The sequence below is a fragment of the Microtus oregoni genome, unplaced genomic scaffold (genome assembly GCF_018167655.1).
Source record: "Microtus oregoni isolate MIOR12 unplaced genomic scaffold, Mior012 000036F_ref0000092, whole genome shotgun sequence".
Lineage (NCBI taxonomy): Eukaryota > Metazoa > Chordata > Mammalia > Rodentia > Cricetidae > Microtus > Microtus oregoni.
The window spans coordinates 9,671,814-9,684,419 of record NW_024543095.1 but is presented as its reverse complement, the minus strand read 5'-3'; the positions used below and the strand labels follow the sequence as shown (position 1 = coordinate 9,684,419).

Sequence of the window (12,606 nt, the reverse complement as noted above, 5' to 3'; positions counted from 1 at the left end):
CTTGATGAAACTAGGGAACTGAATTCCACTGCTCATAGACTTCCTGGAACTAAAACTAATGTGTACATGAAAGTCCTTTAGAAGCAAAAATCCAAGATAGAATGTCAAATCTTTGTCATCCCTTACTTCCTCCTTCGGTTGGACCCTTCTTTCACACTCTCGGAGTGAGCCTTTCAGAAAATCAACATCTGATACTAGCATTAGTACATCCCGAAGCCCACTCTCTATGTGGTCACATTCTCTTCTTGCTTGTGTAGCCTCCATTCTAACCGAAGTTCCTTTTTACTTCTTCCAGTCACACTTGCAGACCTCTGTACTGCCCCTCTGCCCTTCCCCATCCTGTGTTCCTCTGGTGGACATTCCTTTGTTTTCAGGCTCAGTGAAGGGCTTCCTCTCATGTGCTTTCTCCCCATCCCACCTTCATGGAATAAGTGCAGTGTGCTCCCATGGTGCTCCTGCCACATCCTTATGCTGTAGTGCATGTAACACTTTGGGTTTCTCTCATCTTCCTACTGAACTTTGAAGGTAGCTTTAGAGATTCTGGGCTTTCCTTCTATTCCCATTATCTGCCATTATGTTTTACACAGAAAACGTGTGGGTTTTACACATAGACACAACACTGTGGTTTGTAACTTCACATTTGTCCCTTTTAGACTAGTGATATCTCTGTAAGACCTCACTGAAGGAAGAGAAAATGGTCTGAAGTACTGCTGGCATCTTTCCAAACATGCCCTCTTAAATCAGTCACATTTTGGGGCCTGTGTCCTTGAAACAGTTGTAATTTTCAAGTTAATAGATTAGTAGAAAACCAATCACTTGTGTGTTAACTGGAGCTAATAAATAAATATACCTACTGTTTTTCACCTCTTAAACTGTAGCATTTAAACAGTGACCTTACTTAATAAATACAAGGCAACTAATTCATTTTAATGAATGAATGAGATACTGTTGCATACTTATTTTATGTCTAAAATATAAAGATCTGGAGTTTGAGACTATAACGTAATCACTCTGCTGAACCTAACTAAAAATAAAGTTAAATAAAGTTAGTGAACCTAAATAAAATAAAATAAAATACATACAGTCTCTGAAGACTTAGGGCATTTAAAAACTTATTTATTTAACATAGTCTGTTACTTCTCAGCAAGAAAGTTCACGAAGATGTTGGACGTTTCAGGTCATGAAATTGCCTTTATTACAGGGCAGTACTATAGAGGAAAGCATCTCATTTCTTAAGACTATAGAAAAGAAAATGAGCAACAGAAAATGCAAGAGTAAATACATTAAATTTCAGTCTGAACAACGTCCCAGTAAAGCTTTCCTGTTCTGATATAGCTGCCATAGCTGCCCGTTTGATTCTTTTCTGTTCTTGAACAGGAAAACACAGAAAGACTGGAAGGGATGTGGCTATTAAAGTAATTGATAAGATGAGATTCCCCACAAAGCAAGAAAGTCAACTCCGGAATGAAGTCGCTATTTTACAGGTAAAAACAAAACAAAAAAATTAAAATGGCTTACATAAACTTGAGTTTTGATTTCTGAGTGAATATTTTTGATGATGCTGATAAGGATAGGTTTGGAGGCTGGTTTTGATGTTTTGACTACTGAACAGTGCAGGTCCTTTTTTTAAAAGATTGCAATAATGTTTAAAAGTTTAAAGGAGACTTGTTAGTATTTTATTCTGTAATACTAGTTTGATTAGATTTTTTTTTCCTGAGTGAAATCTCTAAAGATAGGAAGTATCCAGTCATAATTCATTCAGGGATACTAATACTTCTGCTGTATTTTTATGTCATTATTTTATTTATCAGATTCTCAGAAATAATGTGAATATACTAATTACTATAAAAATAAACACTGGTTTTAAAAGTGTGCCTTTTAACAGTAATGTGTTACTCTATTAATTCAAAGTTACTTGCATTATATTATTTCATTAAAAGTTGTGGCGTTTATTTTGGTTTATTTGGGATTTTTGTTGTCTTGGTTTTTCGACGTCAAGGCTTGCTTTGTAGCCCAAGATAGTCTCACACTCATGGTGACCCTCCAGCTTTATATCTCATGAGTGCTGGAATACAGATATGCACCAACATACTCAACTTGTTAAAATATATTTTGAAGTTTTGCTAGCAAGAATGTAAATCACATAAAATAAAGTACTTGTATTTTTCTTTTGACCTATTATCTCTAGCTCCTTTGGGAGTTATGTAGCTTGATGGTTTATCTTCTGAATGTAATCATACTCAAATGCCCGTTAGCTCATTGCATATCTTTCCATGTTGTTGAAGAAATACCCCTGTAGTAGTTAATGCTCTCCACCCTCCATCTGCTTGTGTGTGGAATTAAGATAGTCTGCTGCACTTAGGCTCCTTTGAAGGAGAGAAGTGTTTAAGCAAATGATTAATGATTCATTTCTGGCATTATCATCACTGGTAAGGAACAGTGGAATGATAATCAGAGTTTCTGGTCAGCAGGTACCTAAGCTCGTCTCAAACCATGCTTCCAACAAGCTAACTTCAGGTAGATTATTAGTAGCATTTACATAGGCTATGTATGAGTGTGTTGTTGATGTCATTTTATATTTAATTTTGAAATGTTGCTGTCCAACTAGTATGTAGAACAATAAAATGAGGGTTTATATCTAAGGATTTATTTCTCTTTGACTTTGATCACAAACAGAGCCCTTGACTGAGTATTGAATTTAGGGATTTTCAGTTATTGCACACAGTGAATTCTGGTTGTTTATATCAATGGTATATGGTGACTTTAGAGTGTCTCCAGATACACTCCCTTCTTATAAACTTATTTATTTGGGAGAGGGGGTGTGTGTGTTCAAGATTGTGGCTTTAGGTCTCCTGGCAGTGTGTAAACACGTAACAAAATCTATATGTATATATATTTTAAAGATGAAGTTTAATACTCTTTGAATGTGAGAAAAAGAGTAATGTGAACTTATACCACAAATTCTTTGTAAAACAAAATTTTCAAATCACATTTTATTTACTGAAATTGGTTCTATAAGATTTAGTCAGTGAGCATTCCACATAAACTTTCACATGGATTGAATGAAACCGTGTTATAATTTATACTCTAGCCACCTTTCATATGTACGCTGTGACACAGATACACACACACTAAAATACATATTTATGAAAAGGATGACTACGGAAGGCAGAAGAAATAATAAAGATTAAAAATGGAATTAATAAAGGAAATAATACAGTAAATCCAGGTGTCAGTTCTGTGTCTAGGAGGTAGGAGTGCGTGTAAAAGTAAAGCAGCCAGCCTCGGCTATTTCTTTAAAATACAAAGACATCTTGTTGGAAAGAGACATAACAGAAGACACTGCAAACAGTCCCTCCCTTCACTGAACCACTTCTCAGTACACAACTGGGGAAAATACCTATTATTTTATATGCTTTTAGTTTACTGTCTAAGTTTTTTATTCATTATTATTACATATATACATGCAAATTTATAAATACAGTCTGCTGGTTTGATTTGTATATGTGTATACATATGTATGTATATGTTTGTGCGTTTAGGACCCACTGCTTGGGATTGGATCTTTCAGGGACTCTTCCTTGTAGCAGACTGATTGTCCCTTTCATGGCAGTCATGATTTGACTGTAGTTCTTCGTTTATGGGTAGGGCTTCTGAGATTACTCCCATCCATGTTGGCATGTCATCTGGTAGTGTCATTTTACAGGTCTTGTTAAGGCAACCATATCATTGAAGTTTCATGGATGCAGCTTCCCTGTCCTATATAGAAGAAACTATCTTGCATCAGGCTTCCTGGTCTTGGGTTTAGGTGTGTCATTTGGTGTTGGGTACCCGTGGTCTCTGAATTTGGATCAACTGTGCCTTTCTGTAATGATCTCTATCTAATGCAAAAAGAATCTTTTTTGAGGAGGGGTGAGTAAACTGTTTCTTTCTGAGCTGTGTATTCATATAATCATAGCAGTATTTCAGTTGGTTTCATGGTAAGATTAGTTCTTTACTAAAAATGGTCATTCAAACACCCTGCCACTTCTCTTCAGAATCTACACCACCCTGGGATTGTAAATCTGGAGTGTATGTTTGAAACCCCAGAACGAGTATTCGTAGTGATGGAAAAACTTCATGGAGATATGTTGGAAATGATTCTGTCCAGTGAAAAAAGTCGACTTCCAGAGCGAGTCACTAAATTCATGGTCACACAGGTATTTTAACTCTACCTTGAAACCAGCAAAACTAAGAATTAATGGCACCATGTTTGCCATTGAGAAATTAAGGACTAGTAGCCTTAATAAAAGTGAAACAATAATACTTTTAACTACATCTTGATTAAATAAGTTTGAAATTATCATATAATTCAAGAACTCATCTTAGAGTTTAGCTCATTTTCTAGGCGTTAAGAGAAAGCCCTTTGCAAGGGCAGAATCACCCTTAAATTTTGTGTGTGTGTTTTGCCTGTGTGTGTGTGTGTGTGTGTGTGTGTGTGTGTGTGTGTGTGTGTGCATCATGTGTGTGTGATGCCTAGAGGTCAAGAGGACATCAGATCGTATGGAGTTGGAGTTACAAACGGTTGTGAACTGCCATGTGGGTTCTGGGACCTGAACCTGGGTCCTTTGCAAGAACAACTTGTGCTCCTAACATTGATGTGTTTCTCCAGGTCTTGGGTTAGCATATAAAGTAACGGGGTTCATTATGGCACTTTCATACCTGCTTGCCGTTGTTCTCTCTCAGTTGCTCCTCTCAAAACCTGTTTTCCTAACAGATACTTGTTGCCTTGAGGAATCTACATTTTAAGAATATTGTGCACTGTGATTTAAAGCCTGAAAACGTGCTGCTTGCATCAGCAGAACCATTTCCTCAGGTGAGACATTCTCCAGAACCCGATTAAGAACTATTTGCGCACGCCTTTAATCCCAGCACTCGGGAGGCAGAGGCAGGCGGATTTCTGGGAGTTCGAGGCCAGCCTGGTCTACAAGAGCTAGTTCCAGGACAGGAACCAAAAGCTACGGAGAAACCCTGTCTCAAAAATCAAAAAAAAGAACTATTTTGAGTTAGTGACATTTACAAAGTACCCTCCTAATACAAAACAGAGCACTCAGGACATGCCTTTGTCGTCTGTAATGCCAGCTTGAATCAGTAGCTGAATCATTTAAATTCAGACTTTATTATTGTATTGCTGTAGTCCATTAAACATTTTTAGATATAAATAGGTCTCAAGAAATAAACTTTTAGGGGATTCTAATTGTGCATAAATGGCTCACAACCACACATTAATGTCTGTGCTCTCCAAATTTCTGAGTAGAGGGGTCCCAGGTTCAGTTATGATGCAGTTAATGTTATTCACAAGGGCGTATACTAGAAATGGCAAGCAGCATTTGAATATGCCTCCCCCTCTGCTCTCCAGTATCTGTTTGTGCTGTGGTTTTGTAGACATTGTCATCTGTAAGCCTCGTTTTACTTACTTACTGATGCGTAGCTTCCTGGGCAACAGATATTCTCAGATAGTGGTTCTCAACCTTCTTAATGCTGCAACCCTTTAATACAGTTCCTCATGTTGTAGGGATCCCCAATCATAAAATTATTTTTGTTGCTACTTCATAACTGATATTTTGCTACTGTTATGAATTGTAATGTAAATATCTGATACATAGATTGTAACAGGAGAGAGGGCCTGCTTTTGCTCTCGGCTGCCCGGCTAGCCTACACCCAAAATAACCACACAGAAATTGTATTAATTAAAATACTGCCTGGCCCATTAGTTCTAGCCTCTTATTGGCTAACTCTCACATCTTGACTTAATCCATTTTTGATAATCGTATGTCACCACGAGGTCGTGGCTTACTGGGAAGGATTCAGCATGTCTGACCTGGCGTCTCCATGGCTGCTCTCTCACTCTGCTTTCTTCCTCCCAGAATTCTGTTCTGTCTTCTCCACCTACCTAAGTTCTGCCCTATCAGGCCAAGCAGTTTCTTTATTGATTATCCAATGCAAGCCACACACAAACAGAAGGACCTGCTAGATAGTCTTAGGCAACCCTTGTGAAGTGGTTGTTTGACTCCTCCCAAGGGGTCTCAACCCACAGGTTAAGAACTGCTGTTCTAAGAGTCAGTAAATAAAGGATGCTTCAAAATACTTATTTTGTAGCTTATTTGTCATGCAGCAAAACATTTATTGAGCACTTTTATATGCTCAGACACTGAAAGACCATTGAGGATCCTAAACTGAAACACAGTTCCTATTATAGAGATAGAAAAGGGACTCCTTTAAAAGTAAAGGAAGACCAGCACCTCCACCCATCTCATCAAAACAACAGGACTGAACCCTTGCTCCCTGAATCTGGAAAATGGAATACAAATTGTTTTTAAATTAAGCAATTTTCTAGCTCTTCTTTCTACTGTAATATCAAGAGCTGTGGATGTATCTGCCTGCCTCTGTGGAAATATTTCAGTTCCCCTGTCTAGAACTGTTTTGTGTATAATTAGTACCTTTGGTTAAGTGCACTGAACATATCTAGGAGCAGGTATTGATATGCATATTGATAACCTTTTACACATTCAATTTCCAGGTGAAGTTGTGTGACTTTGGGTTTGCACGCATCATTGGTGAGAAGTCATTTCGGCGGTCAGTGGTGGGAACTCCAGCCTACCTAGCCCCTGAGGTTCTCAGAAGCAAAGGCTACAACCGGTCCCTAGACATGTGGTCAGTGGGAGTTATCATCTACGTGAGCCTCAGCGGCACATTTCCATTCAATGAAGATGAAGATATAAATGACCAAATCCAAAATGCTGCATTTATGTACCCACCAAATCCATGGCGAGAGATCTCCAGTGAAGGTAAAAGAGAAACAAGTTCCAGGTCCGCACCATTAGCCCTCATTCATTTCCCTAATCCATTACCAGTTTTTGACCAATCTACTTGTGTTTATTATTTTAATTATTACTACTTTGGTTTTTTTTTTTTTTTTTTTGGTTATTTGAGACGGGGTTTCTCTGTAGCTTTGGAGTGCATCCTAGAACTAGCTTGTAGACCAGGTTGGCCTTGAACTCAGAGATCCACCTGCCTCTGCCTTCCAAGGGATTAAAGACGTGCACCACCACCACCCAGCTTATAATTTACTTTTTTTTTTTTTTGAGATAGGGTCTTACTTTGTAGCTCTGGCTGGCCTAGAACTTCCCGTGTGGACCCAGATGGCCTTGAACTCAGAGATCTGTGCACCACTATGCAAAGCCAAACTCTCTACTCTTAAAGTTTGTCTCGGTTTTCTCATAGTTTTCAGGCACAGCTGTCACCCAGGCTCCAATAGCCTCTTCCAGAAACTGCTGAACTATCCTATCTCTACCTGTGCTGTCCACTAGCTTCTTCCCTAATGTCTCAGTCACTGGGCACGCCCTCTGCAGGAAGGTCATTTCATCCACTCGGACTCCCCTTTAACCACACCGCAGTTGTCAACTCCTCTTGTGGCCCTTGCTAAGTGCCTTTTTAGCCTCACCTCCTACTTGTTATACAAAACTATTATGTACTCTCTACTAAACTCTTTCCTGCATCTTGCTCAGGTCTTTCCCCCTGCCAGCAGCCCCTCTTTCTCACTGCTGCAGTTCTTCAGAGACTTCCTAACTTGTGATTGGCCTGTGAGTCCTCCTGACCTACCCCTCCTCCAAGCTGTGTAAGATCTACTTAGACAACAGTATATGTTTTGGTGATTAGTTATCCCAGTCTTGAGAACAATGGTAAACTCCTCGATTAGACACTATTAGCACATACACTTTATACCTAGAACGCGCTTTTGTATCTGCAGTTCAGTTTTCAGTCCTCTGATCTCTTACCATCAGGAAGCTCCGTGCTGGAGTTTTCATGACTAGTGAGGGCTTTTCCATCTGTAATGTCTGCTTCTGGGTGTGGTAAGAATAAGCCAGGGCTGTTGGTGGACAGCAATCCCAGTACTGTGGAGGTTTCAGGGCCTTATCCAAGACCTTTTCTCAGGGAAGGTTCAGGGAGAAAGGCAGGAAAGGGGATAAAGTTTACTGATGCAGTGCACCATCCTTGGGAAACAGCTCCCTCGTAAGTAGTACAAGTAGTGCTGCGGAATGTCCCGAGCTGGGTTTAGCCAGCCATTGAATGAGGTCTTTTTTACCATTCCAAACACACTGGGCCAGATGACAGTTAATAAATACCCACTAAGCTGGAAGGAGTGTCAGGAACAACAGAAAAGACAACAGCCTGCGCTTCACTTTGTAAAAAAAGGAGCTCAAAGCTGTCTGGGAGCTCTAAAGGCAGGCGGTATGGCCCACAGCCCTCTGCTGTCATCCCTTAGTCATTTCCCACGTCCTGACTCACCATACTGGTCATGAGCCCAGGGGCAGGACAGACAAGGATGTGAGGAATTTAAAACATGGAAACAATGAAGGACTCAGGGAAAACCTTGGCCACTTGGAACTGGGCTTTCTTATCTGTGTTCCAGACGCATCATTATGCAGTCTTATCAATGTGTACTTTTATAGTTGCCTTGATTTTGTAGTGGTTCAGTTTCTCCATCTTGGGCGGGGAGCCTCATCGCGTCTGCCCTCACTCCCTTCCTCCCAGCATTCTGTTCTGTCTGCTCCACCCACCTAAGGGCTGGGCTATCAAATGGGCCAAGGCAGTTTCTTCATTAACCAGTGAAATTAACTCCTCCATCAGAAGTCGGCGTTCATTCTCACGTGGGTCAATTCTGCGTGTTAAATTCTGTATACTAGAGGAGTGAAAATTTCTTCATGCCATGTTTACATGGATCAAACTGCCCTCCTGCAGGCAAAATCACGGGTTTGAGAACAATTCCCCTAAACTCATATCTAATTTTTACCTTTTCATCTAGCAATTGATTTGATAAACAATTTGCTTCAAGTGAAGATGAGAAAACGTTTCAGTGTTGACAAATCTCTCAGTCATCCTTGGCTACAGGTAAAGAAAAAAAAGATTTTGTCTGCTTCTTAGCTTCCTGTGAGTTTGTCTTCACTAGCGAATCCACTCAGAGAGCAACAAGTTCAGCACATTTCTCAGGATAATCTTTAGGCGTCATCTGTGTCAGGCTCAGGCCTCTGGAAGTGGTGTGGCCTATCCTTCAAGTCAGTGTCGACAGGTAGTTAAACACCCACGAACTGAATCAGTGAGACTTTAATAAGGACTTAGTTGTTCATGCCTTCCTTTTTTTTAAGGTCAACAAAGCATACTATTCAGTATATTTTATTTTAAACGTCCACTAAAAGATTTGTGTTTGGCTTGATTCCTCCATGAGTTATTTTAGAGATTTGTCTCGACAAAAATCCACACTTGAGAGTAAGCAGAGAAGCTGCACAACTATTTTATAGGAAATAGGGAGTAGAAGTAACATTAAACAAATGCACTTCTGGGCTCATTGATTAGTAAGTCAACCTGATAATAGATTCAAACACTTGACCCTATTTTGAGTAATAAGATGTATGCCTCTGGCTGTATAAAGCGAATGTCTTTGTGATGATTACTATTAACTAGCTCAAAAGCCTAGGAGAATTTTCCAGAAACTAGTTCCTTTCCTTTATACAGACTTTAGAGTTTAAGATTTATCTTTAGCATTGCTAATGTAAAATACAGTTAGAATGTAGGGGTAGGAGTTGTCAGTGGTATCACTGAGGCTGTAAACAAGAGAGGGGACTGCGGTATTTGTCTATTTTATGGGTCATAATCATTTTCTTTTCCTAGGATTATCAGACTTGGCTTGACCTCAGAGAATTTGAAACTCGCATTGGAGAACGTTACATTACACATGAAAGTGATGACGCTCGCTGGGAAATACACGCATACACACACAACCTCGAATACCCAAAGCATTTCATTATGGCCCCCAATCCAGATGATATGGAAGAAGATCCTTAATTATTAGCAGGCTAACTTCAGTGAGGAAGGATTTCATTCATGAACAGATACTCTGCTACATAACTGTTGCTCTCTGCCATCCCAAGGAGGCACAGCGTGGGGAAATAAACGATTGGTGGCACCAGTCCTGTAGCTCGTGACGAGTAGGTACATGAAGGGAAACAGTAATAAAACCACATAATGACGTCAGAATGAAACTTGTTACAAATTCTTATAGCATAAGCAATAACTGGTTCTGTCATTTTCCTTAATCCTTCACATTAGCACAATGTGAATTAGCACGTAATTTATCTCTCCTTTGCTGTAACTACATCATTGTTTTAAAAAGCCTGTGACTGTCTAGTTACTGCTTATAAGGCTGATTACACAACAGGTTTGTAGTTCAGCAATTGCTGTGAGGCTAACAATATATGTAAGGACTTTTAGTATTTGTCTACTGCTGGAGGCATTGATTCTTCTGGGTTCCTACAAATGGAACACTGTACTGCTAACCTTTTGGGGGCTGTATCCTTATATCCTTAAATATGATCTGTATGGCATAAAAATTGTCACCTTTTCTCTGTTGTGATAGCCACTAGGATAAATGGACAATTGGTGTTACAAAATGAATAGATACAGCCGATCATCACTCGGCTCTGCCACTCAACCCCTGTGTTCCCAATTGACACCATCTTAATGCAAGCTGTGTGCCAACAGCCAGTGGGAACAGCTCTGCGATGAACTACATAATTAACCCTCACATGGGTTGAGTAGTTTACAGATAAAATTAATCCACACTAAAAGGAAAGCTAGTGCAGTGTCAGCAAATGTCACTAGACAGCAAGCAGTATCTTTTCCTTCTTCCCTAGCCTTTGATGGGATCTGTAATATCTATAATTTTTAAATCAGCATTTTATTTTGAGCAGTTTGGGGGAGTGGGTTGAAGTCAGACATGAAAGTTCAGTTTACCGGGGCGGGACCATATTACAAGTACGGCAGATGAAGGAAGAGTAAGAATTTCTTACACTTCAGCTCCAGCAGCCAGCTGTTTTCGTAGCAGTTATTAATACAGATTTGGTATTTCTAATCTGAGCAGTCAAACACCAGAAGGGTTTCAGCTTTCCAGATACTGAAAGATCTGCATACTTCACTGGTTGAGCATCCCTGACTAACAAATCTGAAATCCTCCAAAATCTAGAAACTTTGGAGTTCTGAGGCACTTTCTGATTTTCACATTAGTGATGCTCCAATCTGCTTTACCCAAAGAGAAGGAAATATGGTATGTTTCTTCATTCCCACTAGTCACCAAGAGTAGGGCTTTTGTTGTCCCTTTTCTGTGCTAAGAGCAGAGATTTGGAGTCAGAGGACCTGGGTGTGAGTGTGAGCTTCCTATGTTTTAGATTTGTTGCGCTGGGCAGGAGACAGTTTGTCTAAGCATTTAGTTTCTCATCTGTAGAATGGAGAGCATAGATTGCTGCCTTTGCCATCCACGGTGTGGCCATGAAGACGGGCATGTGTGAACATCTCTGACAGTCTGGAACAACCGTCAATGTAGTCAGCTACCACTGATCAGGTCTGAGGTAGCGAGAGAGAAACAGTCTTCTGTGTGAGCGGACCAAGACTGAAGTGTCTTCACAGATGAGAAAGCAGCTGCGGGGATCTACTGAATATTAAAAATCACCCTGAAGAAACAGAAACATTACAGGCTGCCTCTGTGTTGTTAAGTTTTGATGCTTTAAAGTATCCTCACAATTGCCACGTGACTACATGCATTTAAAGAAGTTGAGGCACAAGGTTAGCTGCTAAAGGTCATAGAGTTTGAATATGAATTTGAACCCAGGCCTATGTCCCACATCCCTCTTCCCCGGCCCAGCCACTGATGGTGTACTGTCCATGTGTGTGTCCAGGAGACCCTGCACATATCCCTCTTACTGTTCTCATGCCGCAGTCGTGAAGAGTATTAAGGAACGTCTGTGAATGAATTTTCCCTGTGAGAGGTGGTGACTTCCCTCCGTTTCTGCAAGGTCTGCTTGACCACCACGTACAGGAAGGAACAATTGTGCGTCACTCTGCTGTGAGGCGAGCTCACGGGAGTGGCTGTTCTGCTGTATGCTATCATCAGGCTCTACAAGCCGTGACGTGAATTGCACTCTGTTTTTGTTGAAGGCCTGTGTGTCTAAAGAGAAAGACTGCCAAGGCACTGTCAGGTGGTCTGGCGTTGAGTACCTACTCCACTGTTTAACCTGCATAACTTTTTCTCTTTGTCTTAAAGCCAAGTTGTGTTTGCATAAAAAGTAATTGTTTCTTAGAAACGTGATAATTTTCAAAGTAGTGTATAATGACACTGTTTCGTACATTTTATATTTTTTGTTACATCCCACTTTTTGTAAATATTCTCAAAACTTGATAATAAAATGTATTTCTGTATCACCATACTTTCCTATGTGAAAACTGCAGCCAGTCTCTAGTACAAGTTGCCCAAGAGAATTTTACTTGGTTGTAATATTTTCCCTGAGTCTGGGTAATAGAACAGTTTTGTATGTAGAGCCAATGCTAGATGAAAACTGATAGTATTTGCTTGCCTCCCCCCACAGAGAAAACCTGTCAAAAAGGCATTTTAATTGTATACTGCATTTGAGATAATTATCTAGAAGGTTCACTTATTGGAATACAACTAACTGTGAAGAACAATGATAATTAATTTTTTTTAGTAACTACCCCAGATAATCAACTATTGCAACTACT

The 12,606-nt window shown here is 39.9% G+C and overlaps 1 protein-coding gene across 3 annotated transcripts in view; it reads left to right on the top strand.

The window, feature by feature from the left end:
• Positions 1-12,291, top strand: part of Prkd3 (protein kinase D3) — a 66,575-nt gene extending 54,284 nt beyond the window's left edge. For 2 of the 3 annotated variants that reach the window (XM_041631132.1, XM_041631131.1), the window contains exons 14-19: positions 1,378-1,484; positions 4,038-4,199; positions 4,757-4,855; positions 6,560-6,827; positions 8,846-8,931; positions 9,709-12,291. In XM_041631132.1, the coding sequence (XP_041487066.1) occupies positions 1,378-1,484; positions 4,038-4,199; positions 4,757-4,855; positions 6,560-6,827; positions 8,846-8,931; positions 9,709-9,882 (896 nt within the window). In that variant the 3' untranslated portion in view covers positions 9,883-12,291. The remainder of the gene's footprint in view (positions 1-1,377; positions 1,485-4,037; positions 4,200-4,756; positions 4,856-6,559; positions 6,828-8,845; positions 8,932-9,708) is intronic. The other variant, XR_005972258.1, reaches the window with a different exon arrangement.
• The last annotated feature ends 315 nt before the right edge of the window (positions 12,292-12,606 follow it).